The sequence below is a fragment of the Mirounga angustirostris genome, unplaced genomic scaffold (genome assembly GCF_029215605.1).
Source record: "Mirounga angustirostris isolate CCGP_5_RB_7025 unplaced genomic scaffold, mMirAng1.0.hap1 SCAF_1, whole genome shotgun sequence".
Taxonomy (NCBI): Eukaryota; Metazoa; Chordata; class Mammalia; order Carnivora; family Phocidae; genus Mirounga; species Mirounga angustirostris.
This window is the reverse complement of record NW_026991709.1, coordinates 121905515-121930925: the sequence shown is the minus strand read 5'-3', so window position 1 is coordinate 121930925 and position 25411 is coordinate 121905515. Positions and strand designations below refer to the sequence as shown.

Sequence of the window (25411 nt, the reverse complement as noted above, 5' to 3'; positions counted from 1 at the left end):
ATAAAGGAGGTGGTCATAAGTGGTGGATGATTAGAGTTTGGGGAGTAGTTGCTCAGTAGGCAGGGCTGGAGTGGAAATGGGAGGATCTCCTGATTCCCCAAATGGGAAAATTGGAGAAAGATGAGTTTCCCTTGCTTGAAGAGCTGCACAAGGATTCTGAATGTTCCCTCTAGGCTAAACGTCTGTGATCTCTGAACCGTACCTCTGGATAGTGCAGGTCCCTTTCTAAGTCTAAATTTAAGATCCGACAGTACTTGGCATTGAATGTTCTGAGTCTTGATATCCTGGAGTGGCAGATAACATGGACTGTTGTGCTGTTTTGTTACTTGTGGACAACTTCCAGAATAATAGTTCTGATAAACTCTAAGATTATACATAATAGTCCTTTTGTTCAAAATGAAGAAAGTCTCTTTTGATTTTTTTTACCCAAATATTCCTTTTTTAAATTAGTAGCTGATATAAACAAATGATCATTTCCTAACTTTCTATTAGCTCACCAACCATATTTTTAGTGGGATATATTGGTAGCATTTTTCTGTCACATTACTTTTAGCTAATTTACTTTTGTTTAATTGTTTTGTCTCCTCTGTTTATCAAATTCCTTCTTTTTAGATTGTTGTACTTGCTTCAGCAAGAAACCTCAAGTATAGAGCTGAAAACTGAATGTGCAGTGGTATTGGGAAGTCTTGCTATGGGTACTGAAAACAATGTCAAGTCTCTTCTAGATTGCCATATTATCCCTGCCTTACTGCAAGGTATGTAAGGAAGTCATTTTTGTACAAGTAAAAATTAGAATCCGTTTGTAGTGTTTAAAATACGGACTGAAAGGATGAGTCTCAGGTCCATTTTCTATTAATAGGACTACTATCTCCAGACCTGAAGTTCATTGAAGCTTGTCTCCGATGCCTGCGCACCATCTTCACCAGTCCCGTCACTCCAGAGGAGCTACTGTATACAGTGAGTTTTAGAAGTTTTTGAATCATCGGTTACATTTCACTAACAGCATACCTCTACTTTACTCAGCATCTCAAAACTCATCATAGCTGTGTTACAGAGAAGTCTCAAGAAGTATTTCAGTTCTAGCATGCTAATTTGCAAATATCAAGTGTTCTAGGTATTATAAAGAAGTGAAAGATAGTATCAGACCTTGAGGAATTTATAAGCTGTTTAAAAAAAAAAGACCCATGGGGCTCCTGGGTGGCTCAGTCGTTAAGGTCTGCCTTCGGCTCAGGTTATGATCCCAGGGTCCTGGGATCGAGCCCCGCATCGGGCTCCCTGCTCAGCGGGAAGCCTGCTTCTCCCTCTCTCACTCCCCCTGCTTGTGTTCCCTCTCTCACTCTGTCTCTCTCTGTCAAATAAATAAATAAAATCTTCAAAAAAAATTTTAAAAAAGACCCATTTTGATCTCTTAATATCAAATTAAGGCAGTATATTTAATGTACTCACTTTAGGTTAAATCCAGCAGAGTAGGCTTTACAGAGAATTTGACCTGGATCTTAAATAATGGATAACATTTAGAGAAGTGGAGAGGAAAGAGGCCATTCTAAGAAAGATCTGTGTAAGAGAAAGGGTGCAGGACAGTGGGCAGAATAGGCTAATGTGGGAAGGGCATCAGTGTTTGTTTCAACAGAAAAAGTGAACCAGAAATGGCTTGTAGGAGGCTTACTTGCCAGGCTAGAATCCGAGAATATGTGTGAGAGAATCCAGAGATCTTTGGAGTCATTCAGTAGTTTTAAAAAACCTTAGGGATTACTAGCAGGCCTTTTAATCTATTGATTACATGGGACTATCTTAATGAACATTATCCAGGCCAGTGTTTTTCAAACTCTCTCATCTGCAGTCCATGATAAGAAATACATTTTCCATTGCCACACAGTGTGTATGTGTGTGTGTGTGTGTGTGTGTAAGAATATTCCTGAGACAGTCTTCAAAAACAGTTCCACAAATGTGATACCCTCTGGTTACTAGTCTATCCTTCCTTTCTCATTTTTAGAAAAATGGCTGGTTGTGAGCCAACACAAAGAATCACAGTGTCAGATAGGACATACATAAGTCAGAGATCTTATCTAGAATCACATTTTACAAATATTTCAAGAGCATAAGCAATCAGGAGGCATAGGCAGTGGAAGCGGGGGTGGGGGCATATCATGAGTCTCCACAGTCCATCCTCCCCACATCAGATACATGCCCCTCTGGCCCATAATGGTACATTAAGTCTGTAAGTGAGGTTCATGGGTCACTTTACACAGCAGGGAGGCTCTAAATTATGAAACATCTCAATTTTACACCTCAGGGATTTGTGCAGTATTCTTCAGGGAGCGATGCCATATAAATTGGTATTGTTCACTACAACAGTTCTCAGAATTGAGCATGGACCACGATTAGCTGGACGGTTTATTAAGCACAGATTGCTGGAGCCTCCTGCCAGACTTTTTGAGTCATTGAGTCTGGGGTAGGGCCTGAGAATTTGCTTTTCTAACAAGTTTCCAGGTAACTCAGAGGCTACTGGTCCATGGACCGCTCTATGAGGACCACTGGTTTATTGTAAGCAGTCCTAAATTGGGGACATCCTCCTCAAAGCTTTATACAGAGAAGGACTCTCCTAGTAAGTATCAGTCTGTTTCTCTGAAAGTCCTATTGTGATGTTTACAAAGAGATTAAACCAATCACCTGTCTTTAACCTAGAAGTTACTCTCCAACCCCTAGCCCAGTAAGTGAGAAATTGCTCCTGGCCAACAGTTTTAACTCCTTTCTCCTTGCTTTCCAAAATGATTTTATGGCCCACTAATGGTTCACGGTACATAATTTTGAAAACTAGTCTACACCAACTTAACTTTTTTACATAAGAAAATTTAAGACCCAGGGACATTAAGTGACTTTCACAGTGACAATGTCTGTTTTATGCCTCAGAGACAATGGTGACTCTGTGAAGAATGTTGGATGGGATGATGACAGAGAGTAGTGTTTTAGTGTAATTAACTGCCATCTGTGAGTTGGACTGTATAGAGCCAGCTGGCACAGCAACTTAGGCACTAAACTGAAAACAGGGCAGTCCACTTACAAGAAGGTAGGATGTCTAGTTTGAAATCCTATTTATCAGTTGGGTGACTTTGGGCAAATTATGTAACTGTTCTTTGCTTTGTTTAATCAACTATAAATTGTAGATCTATAAGACAATTGGCAGAAAGGGGCAGGTGTGAAGAAATGGGATGAAGCTGTTATTACAGGAAAACTGAGAGGTGAGAGAGCAATGGAGGAAAGAAAGGAGGTGGAAGTAATTGCAGGAGGTTAATAGAAGCTTTCATATCATCCTTCAATTGCCTGTTCTTTCTTAGCTGCTACCTGCTTCCCTGTCTTCTGCCAATGGAATCAGTTTCCCCTCCCCACTCTATGAAATAGACATGTACTTGACATTCTCATCTCTCTTTTCTTTCTATACATTTAGTACCTGACTTTCTTTGGGGTTTTCTAAATTTTTCATTTTGTTTTTAAACTGCTTGTGATAACACAAAGGGTTATACTAATAAGCAAAGGGAAAGATTCTACTTAGAGGGAATCAACTGCCTTCTGTTTTCTCACTTGGCTCTTAAAGATTTTGGGCATTCTTTTCTTTGTAAGGGAAACCCCAAATCTTGTTCATCCCAACAGTGGTACTCTTAAGTTTCCTTCCTTGCCCTCTTTTGTCTTTTGTCAAAGTGTGGTCTATGGACCAGCAGCATCAGCCTTATCTGGGAGCTTAGATCTTACTCCAAACCTATAGACATCAAAATCTATACATAATGACTATCCCCTGGGAATTTGCATGCACATTCATATTTGAGAAGTATAACTCTGGGACTATGACAGCATTGACTAGGAGGCTTGAGCTAAGTCTTCTTTTCCATCTGTGGTTCAGATCAACTTTTAATTCCCTTTGTACCCTAAGAAGAAGGGGATTCTTGGAGAGCCCTGCAGCAAATTGGGCAGATTCTCCTCTCTCCTACTGCACCAACTTGTATATTGCTAAGTTTCAGCAGTAGGCAGAGAACGTGCTCTAAGTGAGGAGTTGATATTTTGCAAATTATCTTGTGAAAATTGAAATTAGCTAACTATAGTCTTATGATTCTTACGAGTAACTGATACTTACCACAACATCTCAGATATCAAAACTGTCAAGTTTTATTTTTATACAGTAATTCCTCCTTATAGGCTATTTGTTATTATATATCTTATCAGGTCACATTTGGTTTCACAACAGATTTCTGTCAAGTCTTTTGAAATGATTTTGTCTTATTGTGGGGATATAGGCTGTTTATGAGAGAGAGATTGAGAATTTCTCATTCTGGTATTTTGTTGTTGGGGATGAATATTGAAGCCCCTCGTCCTTTACCTAAACAATTTGGGTGACTCTCTTGTTTTTGTTTTGCTGTGTTCTTTAAAGAGACTTGATTTACTGTGATTAAGTTAAGAAGCTTGCGTATGTACCTCCTCATGGAAATAGTTTGTTAGATGTATTCACAGTGCCTAAGTTCCTTGTTGCTGTGCTCTCTTTTCCTTCGACTCCAGGATGCCACAGTGATACCACACCTCATGGCACTACTTAGCAGGTCCCGCTACACCCAGGAGTACATCTGTCAGATCTTCTCACACTGCTGTAAAGTAAGAACCAGAATAAATGTTCTCCGTAATGTAAAATCTTCTGTGCCCCCAGGAGATGTGCCTTCTTTGTGTGTCCTCCCAGAGAAAACCTGTACATATATAATTATGCAGACCTATGTATATTCTCCCCCCTCCCCTGTTTTTATATATAAGCAGACCTATGTATATATCCCCTTCTCCTTTTTGGACACAAATGGTAGCATTCCATACATTAAGTCCTGTACCTTGCATTTTTCATTTAACGTATCTTGAAAGCTATTCCATATTAGTACATAAGGAGTTCCCTTTTTTTTTTTCAACAGCTGTATAGTATTTTACTATATAGATATACAATAATTTGTTTAACCAGTTCTCTACTGTTGGACATTTGCCTTGTTTCCAGTCTCACATTATTACAAAACAATGCTGCAAAAATACCTTGTGTAAGACATTTTATAAGAAATGACATTGCTGAGTCAAAGAATGTGTGCATTTGTAATCTTACCACCTACTGTCTTGTATAGAGGTTGTGCCCTTTTATACTCCTACCAGCAGTGTGTGATCAAAACTATTTCCCCACACCCTCATTGTTGGAAATTGTTTTAAGTGATCTCCTATAAGGAAAAATGAGAGATTCTTCTCTGCTCTTTGTTGAGAGAAATTTCTGTTCCTAAAAGGGCCTCAACCTAAACTGAAGAGTGCTGCAAAGTGCTACATCCTTTGTTTCATAGTTTACATACTGAGTGTAGTCTTTTGATAGCCATGGGTGATTATGTATTTGAGATCTTTCAAAATTTCTGCACATTTGCCAATTTCTAACCAAATGTTTATCTTCTAATGATTCTATAAATTTTTCAGGACAGCATTACTCATCTACCTATATTTATAATACAAAGATAAACTGAAGAGTTTGGGGAACTATAGAAAATAAAGGAAAGAGAAGTGAACACCTACATATGAAACCAGGAAGATCACACATGTACGCTATTTTAGAACAGTTGCCCAAATAAATGAAAATTAAATCACTTGGTTCCAGAAAAAGTATTATTATAATTTAATTGTTTAACTCTTACCTCCCAAATCCTAGCAGGCTTTCACAGCCTATTCAGTCCATTAAGACGTTTAGAATTTAAGGATTTTGTCAAAAATCTTTGAAGTTTCTCTTCCCAGATTGCCTTGACCGTGTGTAAGTCAACTCGTAGGTCCAGGGATGTCAAACACTCCCTTAATCTTTTGAAGTAGGCAAAGAAAGGCTTTGAGAAACTGACAATTTTGTTGCAATTCATTTGCTAAAAATGAGCTGAACTTAATAGGGTGTAGAATTTTCCAACAGTGAAGTCTTGTAACCCAGCCCTGGCAGGTAGATAAAGGAGGATACTCCAGAACTCCTGTGCCTCATTAAAAATCTTTCTGTGTCTATACCTAAGTGCTTCAGAGCACAACATCTAATAGTTACAACCACAGTAATCCCAAAGGGACACTGAAAATTGGACCTGGAGGTATAATTACTACATGTCAAATTATTATGTTACATTATGAGAAGTTTGAATAATCCCATTCCAGAAGTTACCCAAATAGCTTTTAGAATTACTCATCAGAAACTTCTAAATCCCTTTAGGCTTGCTCATCTAAAACTTCTCAGTACTTTTTAGCTGAAATCATGGATAAAAGAAAACCATTAAATCATTAGTTCAAAAGAACTAATGGAGAGAATCTTATGCTGAGCAAGAATTTATAGGCATCTTCATGCCACTAACAGAGCTGAAGATGTTATCAGAGCAAATCACCTTAACTCAGATTTCTTTTAGCCTGGTAATTAGCATTTGCCACTGTAATTAAATGACCAATTTTAAGTGTTCTGAGATATAACTAAACGTTAGGAAATATTATAGCATTTATAAAACCAGTGACAATAGCCTAATATTAATTTTTCTACTAATTTACCAGCATGAATCTTTGAAAACAATTAATCTGATGATCTCTGTATAGTTATTAACCATAAAAACCTTTTATTTTCATGCTGTTCAATTTGCATATAGGCTTAAAATAAGATTTATAATAGAATTTTCAGACTCATTCACAACTTTGCATATACATTTGACCCTTGGACAAGGCGAGGGTCAAGGTGCCAGACCCTGCTCAGTCAAAAATAGGCATATACCTTTTGACTCCCCTAAAACTTAAGTACTAATATAATCCTGATTATATCTTTGAAATTCTCTCCCTGATTTATTAGGGAGAAAAAAAAAAAAAGACTAGTAATATTAAATTGTTGCCACTTCTTAAACAGGTTAATCAAACTTCTGAGACCTGTCTTTTGGAGTTTAAAATCTTGAGGGCTTATTTGCTTCCCACCCTATGGATGTTGCCTCTCTAGCCCAGGTCCATGTGGGTTTATTTGAAGAGACCTAAGGGAGACTTGATAAGAATCAAATGATAGCTCCTTCTCTAGTTGGTTCAGCCAAAAATTCCATTCCTTGCAATTGTTTTTACACAATCCTATGTACAACCACAGAGAGGATGAGGAAGAGCTTCTTTTGTAATAATTATTTCCTGTAATCTCTGGGGCAAAGAAATTGAGAGATTAAAAACTACATTATCTTGTAAGAGGCAGGGAACAGTTATGTTAAATGAATTGCATTGTGCTTGATCTTTTTCATAATATAAGTTCATCAGTACAGATATTCCATAAGTGATCTAGCTTTTAAAGATGCATGCACATGGATATTTATTGAAGTGATGTTTGTAATAGTAAAAGATTATAAACAATCTAAATGTCTAACCATAGGGTACTAAAGTATGGGTTATCCATACAGCGGAATAAGGTCAAAAAAGAAATAAGAAAGCTCTTTATGTATGCATATGAATGATTTCTGGGAAATAGTATAAAGGAATAAAAGGTTTGAAGCAATATGTATAGTATATGTATAGTATATATAGCACATATATGTAGTATTCTACCATTTGTGTTAAAATAGGGGAAAGGATATACTTAGGTATTTGTATATGTATGTAAAGCTTGAAGAATATAAAACAATCTATTAGTATTAGGTCACTTCAAAGCAGAGGAACAGAGAGAAATACAGAGACAGAAGAGCCGTGAGGTGCAAGGGTAGAGGCAGTAAGTACCCTGTCTACTTAGCTATTCTCGTAAACACTGCCAATATTTAAATTAGGATGTTAAAATTTATATGGAAGGCAAAAAAAAAAACACCTTAGTATGTCAGCCTAGTGTAATTTAGGCTTATCTTCACAATTTATTCTAATTACCTACTTGATACTACGTAAGAAAAAAAATAGGTCATATTCTTAGGAGACCCTTCTTTTCCTGGGCTCCCCATTATAGTCTCCACAACTATCTTTATATTGAATAAGCTGGAGACTCATGTTTCAAATGAGACAATTCAAGTAAAGCATTTAAAGCAGTGCCCAGCACATAGCAAGTACCCAATAATTAGTACCTATGATTAGAATTCCAGATGCATGGATGAAGATGAGGTAGGAAGATAAAGAGCATACTTCCAGCCTGTGCCCTGAGAATGTCAGTATCTTTAGTTGTTCTGAAAGCAAGCCTGCATTATTCTGGGTGGATATGTAGGGATAAATATATCAAGCAGTGTATGCAAGAAATTTATCCTCATACTCTAAGAGTTTGCACTGAGATGGGGCTGGCTTTACTAATGTTCAACAGAACATTGTTTTTAATAGTGAGACATTAGAAACTGCCTAATATATGTAATGGGGGTTTGCCTGAGTAAAGTGTGGAACATTTTGCATCGAAAATCAGAAATTAGGGGCGCCTGGGTGTCTCAGTCATTAAGCGTCTGCCTTCAGCTCAGGTCATGATCCCAGGGTCCTGGGATCGAGCCCCACATCGGGCTCCCTGTGCAGCCGGAAGCCTGCTTCTCCCTCTCCCACTCCCCCTGCTTGTGTTCCCTCTCACGCTGTCTCTCTCTATCAAATAAATAAAATCTTTTTTAAAAAATCAGAAATTAGAAGTTAGTAAGGAAATTGCTGAAGTGTTTTTGTTTTTTAAAGGAGCCTTTTAATGCTATATAAAATGTTCAGGGAATTACTACCTATAAAATAGAATATAGCTGTTTTCTGATTCAGAACTATGAATACTGATCTCCCCACTTCAGATGATGGATATTTTGGTCCAGGAAAGAATAAGCATCTTCAGGATCATTGTTACTTGGCTGAATAGTGGGTTGGAAAAATTGATTGGAGAGGGTTTTTTTTCTAGACTAGCAACTGGTTTTCTCTGGTGAACCCAGATAGGTAGCCAACTTTCAGTGCTGTGTTTTTCTCTTCTGAATAATGATAAGCATGAAGTAGCATCCTTATCCTTGCTTTGACTTCATTATGTGGGCGGGTAGTACATAAAATCATTGCGTAAGAGGGGCACCTGGCTGGCTCAGTTGGTAGAACATTCGACTCTTGATCTTGGAGTTGTAAGTTCAAGCCCCATAATGGGTTATAGAGATTACTTAAAAATTGAAAAATATTTTTAAAAAATCAATGCATACAAACTGGCAATTTCGAAGACTTGCATTAACCTTTAGCTTCTGTCACTTAGAAGATTTCAGTAAATTGCTTAGTAGAAGACAGTTGGTGAAAAATAAAATCGTGAATTTTCTCATTTCTTTACCTTCCTACTCTAAGAAATGGTAATTTAAGAAGAGAAATGAGATAGAAACAGAAACCAAAACACATTCACTTCTCTGTATGGAGTGTTGTGTTTTCCACCATCCATAATTCAAACTTCCCTGATGTATTGAGGTAGGTTAAGCTCTGGTCCAGTTCTTCTTGCATTTAATTAGTTTTAGAGTTCCTCTGACTAGTTCATCAGTCTAAAGTTGCAAGAATGACTACTACTCTCTCCAGTGGCATAGTGTAAGGTTGTGCACATGAAATGCAGAATTCACAGTGGTTCTGTTGCTGTGATGGTGTGTTATTTAAGAACTGCAAAGGGCCTGTGCCAGGATAGCTTCTGTGCCCCCTTCATTATTTGGGGGTAGGTAAGGAAGCAGTAGTTCTACAGAACTGGGATGACATAAGAAATGGCAGCCCTTTGTCTACCCTGCTTTATTAGGAAGGATTTGTGCAAGAGAAGGGCAGCTGACAATTTGTAGTAAATGAACTTTTCTACATTTAAGTAAGTGTTTTGTTGGAATGAATCATTACTCTTTTTAATGTTATATTCTCTTTTCTTACAGGGTCCAGATCATCAAACAATTTTATTTAACCATGGTGCAGTTCAGAATATTGCTCACCTACTAACCTCAGTATCTTACAAAGTAAGATGTTAAAAATTGTGGCCAGATTTTTGTACTTTAGTTTTGGTTTCTAGAGTCTTGAACTAGATGGAGGCCCACATATTTTATTGCTTTGATAGATATTGGGATCAAGAATAACATTTTATCAATAAAATGTTATGGGGCATTGTTTTACCTATAGAATCCTCTTTAAAAATTTTTAAAAGCTACCCTTGCCTTTTCTTTTTTTTTTTTTTTTTTTTTTTCCAGAATATGGTTGTGGCTTGATTTATTATTGATTTTCAGTCTCTTCTGCTCTGATGTCAGTGCCAAAGCTGCACACGAGGTGATGCCTTGAAGTATGTAGGAACAATGGCTTGCTATATCAGGAAATACCTTGATTTCATATTTGAGACCTGACTTAGCCACAGTGACTCAAACTTAGAGCATATACCCACATATACATCAACATTTAAAATGTGTTACAAGGGTGCCTCGGTGGCTCAGTCTGTTAGGCGACTGCCTTCGGCTAAGGTCATGATCCTAGAGTCTCGGGATAGAGTCCCGCATTGGGCTCCTTGCTCAGTGGGGGGTCTGCTTCTCCCTCTGCCCTCCACCCTGCTCTTGCTCACTCTCTCTCTCTCTCAAATAAATAAAATCTTTAAAAAAAAAAATGTGTTATGTATTTCAAAATGTGAAGTCTCATAAAAACTTAGATTTTTGTCTGATGCTTTGTTTTTTAATGTGTTCTGTTTTGTATTTTGATTAAAAAGTCAAAGGTTTTCAGACTTGTTAATTAAATTTCCTTCACTGTATTTTATATTTGGGTAAACAGCATCATGATATTTTATCAAGCATTAAGTTAAAAATTTGGTCATTTCATTGTTGTCCAACTAGCAAGTTATAGCAGATAATGGGGCATTGTCATTGTGTCACATTAGAGCTGGTATGCCATGACTTTGACGCAGAGCAGAGAGAGCAGTAGTCATTTTTGTCTTCTGTCCTCGTGCGTGCACTGATTCTAATCTGGTCTGTATTGCAGCTTGCCAATACCTATGTTTTCCTACTTCAGACATCCAAAGTTTGATCTTGGTGAAGCACCCACAAGGATAGGAATGGGGAATGGAGCCAGCTTGAACTTAGCCAGAGGGAGGGAAAGGAAATATATACTGAGAGCTGCTTCCTCTACCCTGTGCCTCATGGAGGCTGAAACCAGTCAGCACTGGCACATCAAGAAACAATTGCTGGGGTGGCTATTTACTGTTCTTCCTCTTCTCCATCCTCTAGCTTCATAAACTCCCTCAGTTCTCCCTCTTTTTGTTTTGTTTTCTTTTCTGCACCAAGCTTCCTTATATACTATAATAGATTACAGGTTGTGAAAGGAAAAAGGTTTTGGTAACATTTTTCTTTTGCCAAGGTTTGCTCCATTGTCCCAAGTATCATTGGCATATTTTAGGTCCCGTATTTTAGGTGTGCACATGCTGTGCTGCAGATCATTGCTGAGATGAGGGACAGGGCTTCTTCACACTTTAGCTACCTATCCTGCCAATCTCAAATTCCACATAAGAACATCATATTGTAGACGCAGGCTTGGAAGTGAGGATTAGATTGTCTGGTGAGAACTGAACAGCAAGAATGAAAAATAACAGTTCTCATAGGAGCTCCTGCAAATTGTAAAATATATTGTATGTGGTCAAGGGTTTGACCCGTGTTATGGTCCCAGACCAGTAATCTGGTTTTGAGGAATAGTAGCACAATTCGTAAGTGGTTTTTTTTGTCGTTGTTATTGTTGGTTTTTTTAATTTAAATTCAATTAGCCAACGAATAGTACATCATTAGTTTTTGGTATAGTGTTCAGTGATTCATTAGTTGTGAATAACACCCAGTGCTTTAAAAGTTACATTAGGGGGTGCCTAGGTGGCACAGTTGGTCAAAGCATCTGACTCTTGGTTTCGGCTCGGGTTGTGGTTTCGGGGTCACGGGATCAAGCCCTACATCAGGCTCTGTGCTCAGCGTAGAGTTTGCTTGGGGCTCTCTATCCCTCTCCCTCTGATCCTCCCTCCTCTCTCTTTCTCAAATAAACCTTTAAAAAATAAAATAAAAGTTAAGTTAGTTTAGTCCTTTCCAGATTTTTATTGTAACTTTGTTTCCTTCTGTTCTCTTTGACACAACCCCATCCCACACACAACTATAAGAGTACACTTTTTCCCCCCCCATTTTTTGTCTTCTCTTCAGTTCTCTGGTTTGTATTTTGGGAAGAAGAAATGTCCCACTTGAAAGGCAGTTGGTAATTAAGTGTTAATGAAGCTCTCTTTGATTTACCAACATTGTATTTTGTACATTGTTCTTTTAAATTTGCTTAGGAATTTATCTAATTAAATTTTAGTTGCTACTTCTTCCTGCTTTTTCTTTTCTGTTACTTCAAAATTAATTTTAACTTTTTATAATTAAGTTTAACTTACTGTACTCCAGATATTCAGGTGTTATTTTTATTCCCTTGAGGCCTTCTTTTAGTATTTTAAGCAGATTTAAACAGTTGTTTCTTCAGAAGAGTTTAGATCTGAGACATTAAAATTCATATTTGCAAAATCAAGATAAATGCATTTTTTTGTTTATTGTTACAGGTTCGAATGCAAGCACTGAAATGCTTCTCAGTTTTAGCTTTTGAAAACCCCCAGGTATCGATGACCCTGGTAAATGGTAGGCTGGAACTTTCAGTGGCACCTACATGATTTAATTTATGAACTTTGTATATTTAAGGAGTTCCTTAATTCTTGTTGTTTGTTTTATTTCTAGTTTTGGTTGATGGAGAATTGTTACCACAAATTTTTGTGAAGATGTTACAGAGGGATAAGCCTATTGAGATGCAGCTGACGTCAGCAAAATGGTAAAAGTCAAGACAATGTGGGAAGAACAGCAGCGCTTTATCAATATGTTAGAGAACTTTTGGACAGCCTAATTAGCTCACCTCCAATCCCCATCTTGTTTTAGGATTTTGGAATTTGCAAGTCATGGGGTTGTCTCACATTTTCTTAAATGGGCATGAGTTTTTTACTCAGTGTACTACTAGTAGCATGCAGAACAGCAACACTCATATAACAGCTAAGACGATCACAGAAAATTATTATATTCTCAACGTACTCTCCTTGTATTTCAGTTGAAATAATATAGAATTAGATTTAACTAACAAATTTATGCTAAGAATTAAGAAAATATAAAGATAGGAAAATCATGGAGTGAGAATTAGTTGAAGTTGATAACCAAGGCATGATTTCAGAGAATATGGCTTCCTCATCTTTAGAAAAACAAGACAAAATTTCTATAGAGATGTGACCGTTTATAAGATAATTTATTAGTACAAGTCCTAGCTCATTTAAGCATTCAATACATGTCAATTCTGTAATTATGAATACATTTAATAGATAGGTTGAGCACCTGTTGTATAAGGTTCTTTGCTAAATTAATTGTTCCAGTATTTAAGAATTTGTGGCTTTTTAGTATTTCAGGCGAGAATGAGAAATTTTCAGTGAATTACTCATGCACAATGAATTGTTTTTGTTTGTTTTTTGAGTATATTATTTGTATGCTTGTTTGCTTTTTGTCTTCAAAAACCTTTTTGCTAAGTAAGATAAATGCTCTCATGGAACTGGTTTAAGAAAATGTAACAAGTCTTAAGATGATTAGAGCTATAAACAATTCAATCCTCTACAATCTAAGTAAAAATTTTATTGTTTTTTTTTTTAATAGGTTTCTATAAAAGCCAGATTATGGAGTGTTTTAAACCCCCCCCCCCCCCCCCCCCAGTTAACTAAAGGACCCTAATCCAAAAAGGAAATTCATTAATTTAAGTTTCTGAAGTGTTCAGTACCTGCTTAGGGAGTACCAAGTAATTTTATTCTTATTCAAAGCCAGATATAATTGTGAAGGCAAATTGTTTTTCAGTAGAACCAAATCATTGACCAGTTGTCAAAGCCTATGCTGGCGAACTCTGAAGAGTTATTAGTTAATTTCTTATGGCTACCGCTAAGAGTTAAAAGTTAAGTGCTTTTTCTGTGATACTTGTACTATTGCTATTGGAGTTAGACTACCTCAGCTTAGCTTGATTTAATCTTAGACACTATATGAACTTTATATTTTATTTTTAACTCCCCCCCCCTTTTTATTATGGAAACTTTCTCACACGAAAAATTTAGAAAAAATTATAAGGAACTCCATTGTGCCCAGCACCTAGCTTTAAAGTTTATCTGTTCATTAAGCCTTTATTTTTAAAACAATTTTGTATGTATTTTTGAAAAATATCTGAATTATTGTTGTATATATCAGTTAGTTGTTTTTGAGTATTAAATTGGCAGAACCTCATCAAAGGTAATATGAAAACCTCCCTCAAGATAAATAAGAGTAGCTGTCTTTTTTTTTCCATAAAATCCTAAAGGCAAGGAATTTTTCTTTTAAAGCTTTAAAACACAAGCAAAAACTTACTTTCTGCCGTCTTATTCCAGTTTAACTTACATGTGTAGAGCTGGAGCAATTCGGACAGATGACAACTGTATTGTATTAAAGGTGAGCTAATTAATTCTCTCTAAACACATGCAAAAGTTCCCCAGCCATAAGTTTTGAATATAAATATTGGTATTCCCATTTCTTTTTTTTCTCTTATTTCTTTTTATACATTTATAACTATGGTATATGTGCATAGCATAAAATAATATTAAAACACCATGCTTTTGTTTTTAATGGAATGCCATGTAGTTTTAAAAAATGATTTTTAGATGTGTCTTGAGAGTCAAAGTGAAGTAGTTCTTTTCCTGTCACACCTTTTTTATTTTTATGGAAAGTAGGAGGATCTAGAAGTTGTAAAAATATGTAAAATTCAGATGAATTAGAAAATATATTTTAATCCTTGATTTTCTTTAAGTTTGCAACATAGTTTTATAGGAAAGCAGTTCATTAGCTCTGTAGACAAAGACTTTATATCACCCTCATGGCAGATAATCAAAAGACATAATGAAAAAGAAAAAAATAGCACATGAAAACCATCAACATCATTGTGACATGTCAAAAGCAACTAGAACTCAGAAAAACCCAGGTAAGAGACTGGCCCTAAAAGTTACAAGACCTGGATTCTGGTTTCAGCACTCCCACCCCTGACTGACCTGAGTAACCTTGGGCACCTCCCTTATTCTTTTGTTGCCTCATGAAAATGGAGGCAATAATTTTTGTTCATCTATCCCACAGGGTCATTTTGAAGATAACAATATATTAAATATATTAAACATCTTATTAGCTACAAAGAACAAAATAAGTGTAAATAAATTGATTATGTATCATCTTACGATCGTGAGATCTCGCATTATCAGTGTACAAAATGAACCTAAGAATAAAAGAGCATTAAGACTAATGTTTGCTTTAGTCTTTGGTGAAGCAAGTCAATTAATTAGAACTGAGGACCCACTAAGTAAGCATCATTGTGTAGAGTTCTAAGGGATTCCATGCAAGTAACCTTGGTTTATTTGCTCAACTGCTCTACCCCTCCTCTTCTCCCTTATTGGTAAACTAGGTCAATAGCATCTTCTTCATGTAGTAGTTGTGAGTGTTAAATTCAATAATCCATGAATTTATGGTATTAATAAATGTTAGTAACTGTTCAGAAAAAATAAGAATAAGGCTTTGCTCTTGGACACCTAGGATTGTATTATAAAGCCTGCACTAGCCTGATAGGAAATCAGTAGTGTACAATAAAGTGCTAAACTCTAGGAACTTAGAAAAGAGCAAAGCACAGTTGATTACAGTAATTGAGGAAGGCTTCCTATAATTATAGCATTTTGGTTTCCATTTTTGTGGTATTGTTTAAAGTGGATTCATCGGCCTTAGAAACATGGAATATTTTTATTGAAGACCTAATGTAGATAAATTACCAAGACCAGCACCAAGATTTTTGAAGGACCTCAGAAGTAAAATTGAACTAGCAGGTATAGTCATTCTAGGGAGTGATTTAGAAAACCTAGGAACTATGATTGATGCATTTCACTCACATTATAGGAAAACTCATGGAATCTGAGTACTGGTAAGATCACTGAATTTTTAAAGCTGTATTTTGGTTTTGTAGGTATTGATCGCACCCCAAAAATAAAAGTCATCCCAGTCATATATTATTCACTGAAGAAAAGATAGCATACTTTTTCTACAGCACAGTTGTTCCTGATTAAACTGCTGGATGTCTTTTATCAGCACCACGCTCTAACCACCTGAGCTAACCGGCCACTTTGCTGGATGTCTTTTAAATAAATAAATACATAGATGGGACAGAAACCTCAGACACGATTTATTAGGGATTCTTAAATGTCTTTTATAAGGTTGTGTAATAAAGTTTCAATTTTATCCATTCCAAAAGCCTGATTAGAGTTTGTATTAATATGCTTTGATTGTATGATTAGGGTTTACTGTGCCAGCACAAATGATTAATATACACTGAACTTTGTTTTTACATTCCAAACAACCTTTCATTCTCTGAAACATTTGATCGCTAACTTGACTGCCAATAAAAACCATTGAGTTGATTTAGTCACTATATGCTCTCCATCAAGCTTTTTGCCTTTACCACAAAGCAAATAATTAATTTCACTACCTTCCAGACACTGCCTTGTTTGGTTCGAATGTGCAGTAAGGAGAGATTACTAGAGGAGAGAGTTGAAGGAGCTGAGACACTCGCCTATCTGATTGAACCAGATGTTGAGCTACAGAGAATCGCTAGCATAACTGATCACCTCATTGCCATGCTTGCTGATTATTTCAAGTATCCCAGCTCAGTGAGTGCCATCACTGATATTAAAAGGGTATGTTCTGTTTTCTTTTCAGCAGCTCAAGTAAGGGATTTTTAAGAAGTTTTTCTTACTGCTCACAACTTTGAACCAATTAATAATTATAGTTCAAAGCCCTTTTAAATGAAGGAATCTTTTCCCTTTGATAACATAGATGATGTTTTATGGGTTTTTGAATCCAGTTTGTCTCATGTAATTATCAGAAATTTTTCACTAAGCAGGTAATCAGGAAGGAAGAAAATTACATCCCTAATTCCCAACTAAAACCCAAAAATAGTGGGGTCTCTAAGCTGGGTATTTATATCAACATTATCTTATCCTGTTGAGGTTCCCAGAATCATCTCTCTTGCTGTATTCTCGTTCTTTAGGTCAAAGGTAATCTTCTGTGACAGGTGATGTGAATGGCCTTATTTGACTCTCCACCACTGTCTTTCTCTTTTGCTATCTTTTCTAACTTTTGTTATCTTCTTCTCTCACCTGGCTTCAGTTTTATACTGTGCTTTGGGCCTGCTAGTGTCAGCTAAAGCACTATTTAACCTCTAGTTTGAGACCACCAAGAACCAAACTGTGCTTTCCTCAAACTTTTTCTCAAACTGTAAGTTCCTTAGAATAGTTAGATATTTCTTTTGACTTCGTTCTTCTCAGCCTATTTGTCATATCCATTTCTCTAAGCATAAGAAAACAACATTCAATTAGAGAAAGTTTATTTAAGGAGGTCATGGTAGAGAGGCGCCTGGGTGGCTCAGTCGTTAAGCGTCTGCCTTCGGCTCGGGTCATGATCCCAGGGTGCTGGGATCGAGCCCCACGTTGGGCTCCCTGCTCTGCGGGAAGCTTGCTTCTCCCTCTCCCACCCCGCCCCCCCCCCCCCCCCCCGCTTGTGTTCCCCCTCTCTCTGTGTCTTTCTGTCAAATAAATAAATAAAATCTTAAAAAAAAAAAAGGAGGTCATGGTAGAGAGAGCATTGCCTCCTAATTAGTAACCAGTACTGTTTCATGAATGTGACTGTATTTTTGATTCCAGTGTTCCCAATGGTAGTTTTTTTTTTTTTAACTTTTCTCTTGACCTCTCCCATGCCCCCTGAGTTCCCCAAAACTTCATTTGGCAGGCAACTGTTCACTTGGCATTTAACACTGAAAAAATGAACTCTCAAGGGTTTATCTTTTTCTTTTAGAAAAGGCCCAAAGTAACCTTCACTGTTACTGGTATTAATAATGTACACTGCCCTCTATGAATTATAGTGCCTGCTCTGCCTTCAGTAGTATTGTTCTTCCAGTACAGGTGATGGGTTACTTTGAACCAGCTACCTTGTCTGTTTTCCCGCTGGCCACTTGCACATAGTATCTCACTGGTAGAAAAATACATGAGCAAGTCCTAACAATGGCCTCATGAACACCCTCAGTTGACCGTCCTAGCAAGGCAAATGGGACACTTGGATGGACAGGAGGTGAGGAAACATAGTTGTAAGAACTTGTAGCCTGTATCTGTGTAAATCATTTAACTAGTATATAGAAGATTATCTCTCTGTTAGGGTTTTTTCATTTTATTTCCATCACAGTAAAACTAGAATAATAATAATATTTTTTAAATGATCTTATATACCAAACCTGAATATGTTTGTCATCTTTATTTTTGATGATGGATTATACAGTGGTTTCTGACCATAAAAATATAGATACTAGACCCATAGTGAGAAAGTCTTACATGTTAATAAGTGTGTGATTTTCATGGCATATGTTAATCCAAGCCCATATCCTACTATATGTTATGACTAGAAAGTACTTAAGACTTTAAGAATAGATATTTTAGAACTTATACATCAAAATGAGTGTTGTATATTGGGGAGTTCCTCCCATAATCCGTCAGTGCCTGCTTTGATCAAAATATTTTTGGAACTACTGTTCTTGTTATTTGGCTTTTTTTGTTTGTTTGTTTTTAAATACTTTGAGAGGGAGAGAGAGCACGAGTGGGGGGAAGGGCAGAGGGAGGGGGAGAAGCAGACTCCCCACTGAACAGGGAGCCAGACACGAGATCACGAATTGAGCCGAAGACAGACGCTTAACAACTGAGCCACCCAGGTGCCCCTGTTGTTGTTATTTGTTAACCCTAAATAATGTTAGCTAGGTTTATTTCCCCATCTTCACATACCACAGTCTGTGACAATTAACTTAATAAAACTCTTAGTTGATGAATTTAGGGTTTTCTAACTAATATGCCACTTAGCTCTTTAGGAAGTTTCAGAAGAGGGTCTCAGAATGTTATAAACAATACTTTTATCATTGCATAAAGGCAAACCTTTCCAAGGCAACTCATTTGGAGTGGCAGTCATTTGGATGAATTAGTTATAAAATTATTTACATTATTGATATGCCTTATGTATTTACTGATTTGTATTTAGTCATTGAAAGTGTCATGAGAACATCCTTCTGTTTCATTTTTGTGGTAGTTTAGTGATAAATCATCAGGTGTACAGAAGAACTGAAAACCTAGCCAGTTATGCATGTGGAAAGATAGCATTAATTGTTTCATACCAGTAAATAACCTTAAACATAAATCTCAGATCATTATAATAGATAACATAGTAATGACTACCATGATATATTGTTCATTAAGATTTTCACAAAGGTTTTCCTCTTTCTAAAATCTTGTTAAATGCTGAAATTGGGCCAGCACTGCTGTTGGTGTTTAAGAAAACCTCCTAGAGACCCTGTTGCAGCAGCACTGTATCAGCTATTCTAGTCTGGGGGCTAGAAAGGCCCGAGTGCCTAGTTTTTGAGGAGAGCATTTCAAAGAGCTGGTGCAAGCAAGCATCAGTGCCACTAAAGCTACCATCTGGGAACACTGCATTTTTAAGGGTCAAAGGTTCACAAAGACTTTTCATGTACCAGTGTCAGATGTTATGGTGTTCACTTTTAGACAGAAGCAGACTGCATGCATTCTAGGTCATGCTGACGCAAACATAGCAAGGTCTCAGTCATATGTGAACAGAACCCAGAAATAACTAAGAATTCAATGAGAGCATTAATATCTTAAGAGTTGTCAGTTTTATTGAAAATTAGATTTGTGGACTGAGTTGCAGTATACCTTTTTTTCCCTTCCATAGCTTGATCATGACTTAAAACACGCTCATGAACTCCGTCAGGCTGCATTCAAGCTCTATGCCTCTCTAGGAGCAAATGATGAAGACATCCGGAAGAAGGTGAGTCTGGGAGAGGGGCGTCCCCCAGTCCTGACAGCCAGCAGGCAGGGAGTGACGTCAACCTGAAAGTCGTGGTGAAGAGCACTAACAGTGACTGTTTGAATATAATAAAGCAGAATGACTAAAGGCATAATTGAAGAATGAATGGGACCCGGATTTGGGGGTTGTTTGTTTTTAGAACATAGAGTGGCATGGCCGTGCTGGAATGACAAATAACTGGCGTGCTTTTTTCTGTCATTAATATGAATTATTATGTTGCACATTTTTGCATGTGTTCTGATAAAATCAATTCTAGCACTGTGAAGCTTCAGACACCTTGAAAGATCTAACACTAGAATTGTAAATGTTATTTATGGAAAAACTTTCCAATGCCATTGAGAAATTCAAATCTTTATTGTATATTGTTCTTTGATATGTGGCTTAGTTATGTTTTGATTTTTTTTTTTTTTTTGCTACTGTGCAAGTTTGATGTGAATAAAATCTTTGTGGAATAATGATTTTATGTTTAGTGAGTGGTCATCTGAATTTTCCAGTTCCCAAAAAATGTATCACTGGTCTAGCACCTTATGTTACTACAGCCTAGTCTAACACTGAACTCATGTTCTTTATAGAATAGTTCTAAGCAGGGACTAAAGTAGAGTGTTAAGCTCTGACCTGGCTGCCTCCACAAACCAAAAGGCTGGAGCTTACCACTCAAAAAAATACATCATCTAATAAATTTTACACATGGCTTTTAGGAACATCAGTAAATTAATCCACATGTTCTGTCTCGATGAATTATAGCAGAAAGAGCAAATTGGCATTATTTATTGAAACGTGATTTATTATATCTCCTATCTATAGCCCTCTGAGGAAAACCAAAAAGTATTGGTAATTTACCATGATTCAGAGAAGTACTTTGGGCTTGGAGAGAGAGGGAGAGAGAGAGAGAGAGAAGTATGGGGAAAACTGTAGGTTTATTGAAATAAATTGAAAAGGAACCATTATTGGAGAAAATTGAAATAATAGTAGAGAGATTAGATATGTGAGTAGCTTTGATTTAAAAATCAGTGCAAAAAACACAACTAAACTAAACGTTTTCCATGTACCTCAGTTTAGTTCAGTTAACAGGATGTTTTTGACTTGAAGTGTTTAGTAAATATCTATGAAAATCCTTTTTGACACTTCTAAGCTTTCATTTGTGATCTGTTACTTCAAGGCAAACGTACTAATGATCTGATATTCCCTATGTGTAAGCATGATTTATGGATGTTGATACTGATATGTTTCATTCAGTTTAGGTACATGGTGTATTGCAAGGGAAGAGGTTTTTATGGCAACTCATATAGATAAAACATTTTTTAAAAAATTGACATGGACTGTATAACTTAAATACATAATGATTCGGTTTTGGATGGTTATTAGGACCATTGGAAAGAGAAGTATTTTACCTATTCTTTTAGCTCAAGAAGGCTGTGCCATGGACTGAAAGGGAGATAGATAGATGGACCATAATGGGGGGGAAATAGGATGTCCATTTGTACTTCTTTGTACTTTTTTGTTAATAAACTATTGTTTTGGAATTAATGACTTAATTTGTGATATCATGTTCTAGAAATACTTGCAACATAATAGTCCGATCAGTAGTCTATTAAAACTTGTATTAATAATGTGTATAATTTCCTGGTAAGGCTAAATCCTGGTAATTTCTGTAGAAAGATGCCAAATAAAGAATAAGTTATAATTATTTTTTTGTGTGGTAAAGAAAAGATACTGTGACGTTCTTATGTAATGGGGATTTATAGAGTTTTTAGGAAGATATTTAATCCTGGGAAATTAAGTGTTGAATAATTTACAGTTTATAGCAACTATTGAAGAGAGAAATTGTAAAATGGAAAATATAAAATAATTTTGTGATAAAATCTGCATGAAAATGGTTCTTAGGAGTGGAGAATCCTTATTTTCAGTGTATAAAAAATGATAAAATGGTAACTTCCTTTGAATGCATTTATTTCTATTCCATTTTTTTTGTCAAAATAATTATCTGGATAGATTTTTATTTACTTTCTCCATGAAATATTTATTTACCTTTTACACTTATGCCTTATAAACTTTGATTGTATTCCTTTTTTGTGTAGATTCTTGAAGTACAGTGTTTATTATTGTTTTATTTTTTAATGCAATATTTATGCTTGTCGAGATGGAATTTCAGTTTACTGAATTAATGAGTGGAGACTGTGAAAGAAATTTCAAGGACTGTAGACCTGTTCTCCCCAACAAAAGCAACAAAAAGGCTTTTTGTTTTAGGATAAAAATATGAAGTGTTAATTTGATCTGCCTTTTAAATTAAAAATGAGAATGTATTTAGTAAATACAGGAGATAATCTATATATCCCATTGCCCTGTAATGGCCAATTAAAGAAATGAGGCAGAATGAAGAAGAGAAAACTAGAGTAAAGAGGTAGAGACAGGTATACACAGCAATAAAGGAGAAAGATACAGGCCTTCTCTCGTCATAGATTTAGTCTGTCTGCTTGCTTCGAAAGACTTCTAAAGGCCTGCTGTGATTCCATTTCTTGATCATTCTCTCTGGGCTAGAAAAAATTAAGCTAACGACTGAACATGACCTGTAGATTAGAAATTTACCACTCCTGCGTTGGAGCAGTGTTGGTGTATTCCCATTAAAAGAAAACAACTGTATAACAGTCCTTGGAACCTAGCAAGCACTCAATAAATATTTGTTGAATAAATATAGAAATGAAAATACAGAAACCATACACAGAGTGGTATTTCCTTTAATACGCTTGGATCTTTCTGTATCCTTCTGTGCAGAGCAAAGTTGGTATCCAGATTTCTGGCTTTGCCTCCTTTATCACTCTGTGGCATACTTATAAATTTCCCAATTTCCCACAGTGTCCTGTTAGAAAGTGAAGGAGGGTGGAAAAGTTCTGCAGTTGAAAGTGGGAAACATTACTCTTGGCTGTGACATAAAGAGGGAGAAGCCCAAGAAAAGGTGAAGGACCACTGAGCTTGACAACAGAGGTGGCCTGGCCATATTCCACTTAGAATAATTCAAGGATTTTGGTCAGAGAAAGCAAGGGCAGAGGAGCAATCGAGAGCTCAGTGGACGAAGGGTCCAGAGCGCATTAGCAGTAAGTGCACTGGCAGCAATGCCAGGTAAAGATGAGCTGTAAGCTTCTAATGATAGCTTTAGCACATGTTCATGCTGACTAAGAAGCTTATGTTCAGTTAATGGTACAGTAACGAAAGAAAGAAGATACCTAAGATTACTACAAATACTGGCATCCCCAGTCAAACTCCAGTCAGTGGTTAAGTCCTACAGAGGCAGCTGTGGCAAACAGTCCTGTAATGGTGAAGCCAATTCCTTTCTAATAAAAAATTGCTCTTATAAAGACCATTACTTGATTAATACCTATTGATCATCAGTTAGGTTGGAAATTGAAAGGATTGTTTTGCTTTTACTCTCTTCAAGGAACTGGTAGAATTTATCAGAAACAGAAAGTGTAAATTGAGGGAAATAGAAGTAGTAAATATAAACTAAAATTCAAGGAAGTTAATAAACTTAACATGATGTGATTTTTATTTTTGATAAAAATAAGACACATTACAAATGTTAAATGTAGTACTATTGTAGCCTTTGCTCCTTTGAGGTGTCTGACTGATGGAGCCTTTCAGAAAGTTTTCCTCTTGGATTTTGAGTACTTATATTTTAGCTGCAGATCCCTTTTGAGGAACTAGAATGTAAGCTCCATTGAGGGCAGGGATTTTTTTATGTTTGGCTCATCACTGTATTCCCAGCATCTACAACATTGCCAGGTGCTTAGTTGGCACTTAATGCATATTTGAAGAATGGGTGGAAAAAATGAACGAATGGACAAATGGATGAGTGAACCACATTGCAAAATTGCATTATTAAGCACCCTTAATCCAATTATATGTGGGCCTTTCTGCATTGAGAACTTACATAACTTTATTAGAAATTACACAAGTATGTGAAGAGATAAGCTTGAAAATACAGAAATCTATATCTGATCATATAGGCAAGGGGTTTCACTATATTTAGCATAGAGAAAATGCAAGACTCCCATTTTTCAAAAGGCAGACAATCCCAAGGGTGTGTCTTCTCACTTTGATAATAGATCAAAGAGAACATGTTTTATGATATGGTAGTTGTTTAATTTTGAAATGATTTTTACCATTATTTCTTAGGGGTTCTTTTGCTGTATAAATGTATGAGTTTAAAAAATTTATAGCATTCACAAGTGTGAATCTGGACCAGTGTTTCCCCCCTCTCCCATAGGGATAAAGGTATGATTTGGTTTATAGGAATTAGCCGGACTCTTAGGAATCAACCGATTCTGCAATATACGTCTGTATAAAATATTATCTCCCCTATTAATAAATGTCAGATTTTTAAGATCAGTAATTTGATTCTCCATAGATTGACTGAACTTCCTACATTGTATAGACATTGTCCAATGGGTGGAGGGAGCGGGAAGCAGAGGTGAGATAAAGAGCAGTAAAACACAGCCTTAAAACTCAGCATTTATAATAAAACCTCAGTAAGTCAGAGAAAAGTAAGAAATGAACAATAAGAATTAGCTAGGGGCTCAAAGAATTATTGGGAACCAATTAAAATGGACATGGTGATATCAATATAGCTATCCTTGAATCAATTTAGAAATTATTTAATATTTTTGTTATTTTTAATGTTTTCTAAATGCCTTTTATATTTTCAAGAATTGAAAACATGAAGTCTTAAGTTTTTGTTCCTTGTGGGGAGGGGGTGATCATCCAGTCATAGATGTTTTACATGATAAATGTGAAAAAAGTAGCCAAGGGTGAACAGTGGGTTTTTTGGGGGTTTTTTGCGTTTTTTTTTAAGGCAGAGAAAAATAAAAGGAAAACAAGGAGAATTTGTCTTCTACCCTCTTTTTCCCAGCAGAGGAAGTTATATCTACAGGGCCATTGTGAGGATGAGATCTAATGTATTTAAAATATTTAGCAGGGTGCCTGTAGGTGCTCAATAAATGGAAGCATTTGTTAGAATATCTTAAATGATTTAATTGGAAGATTAAAAATAATTATATTTTTTAAGTATATTAGAAGAGCTGAACAGCATTGGAGCATAAATTTAAAAAAAGTTTGCAATGAAGTAGTGATGTTTATGCTATAAATTTCTAAAACTATTCATTCTAGTAAAAAATATTTATCCTTCAGAAGCATAGGCCCTTTCTTCAGTTTATCTCTCATTAAGGATAAGATGTCTTTTTACTCGTATATTTTAAAACATATTTAAAATACTAGTTTTCAAAACTTTTTGATGCTATAGCTATAGCATGTTCTCCAAAGCACCAAGTACAATTTTTTCTTGGAGTTAAGTAGGATATTACAATATAAATCAGTAATTGGTTAAAATCATAGGTAATGGACGTCTTCAGAAAAGTGAAGAGGCCAAGTTTTACTTGACTTTGGTTAAGCTACTACTGTCCATGGTTGTCTCAAATGTCATTTCTCCAAGG

The 25411-nt window shown here is 36.2% G+C and overlaps 1 protein-coding gene across 5 annotated transcripts in view; it reads left to right on the top strand.

Annotated features, from left to right (window-relative positions):
* Positions 1-25411, top strand: part of ARMC8 (armadillo repeat containing 8) — a 121072-nt gene that overhangs the window by 40294 nt on the left and 55367 nt on the right. For 4 of the 5 annotated variants that reach the window (XR_010410366.1, XR_010410365.1, XM_045903700.3 and 1 more), the window contains 9 exons: positions 613-755; positions 860-957; positions 4546-4638; positions 9837-9917; positions 12500-12575; positions 12672-12762; positions 14375-14435; positions 16508-16708; positions 19794-19889. Coding sequence is in view for 3 of the 5 variants with exons in the window: in XM_045903700.3 (XP_045759656.1) it covers positions 613-755; positions 860-957; positions 4546-4638; positions 9837-9917; positions 12500-12575; positions 12672-12762; positions 14375-14435; positions 16508-16708; positions 19794-19889 (940 nt within the window). In the remaining 2 variants the exon portion in view is untranslated. The remainder of the gene's footprint in view (positions 1-612; positions 756-859; positions 958-4545; positions 4639-9836; positions 9918-12499; positions 12576-12671; positions 12763-14374; positions 14436-16507; positions 16709-19793; positions 19890-25411) is intronic. The other variant, XM_045903699.3, reaches the window with a different exon arrangement.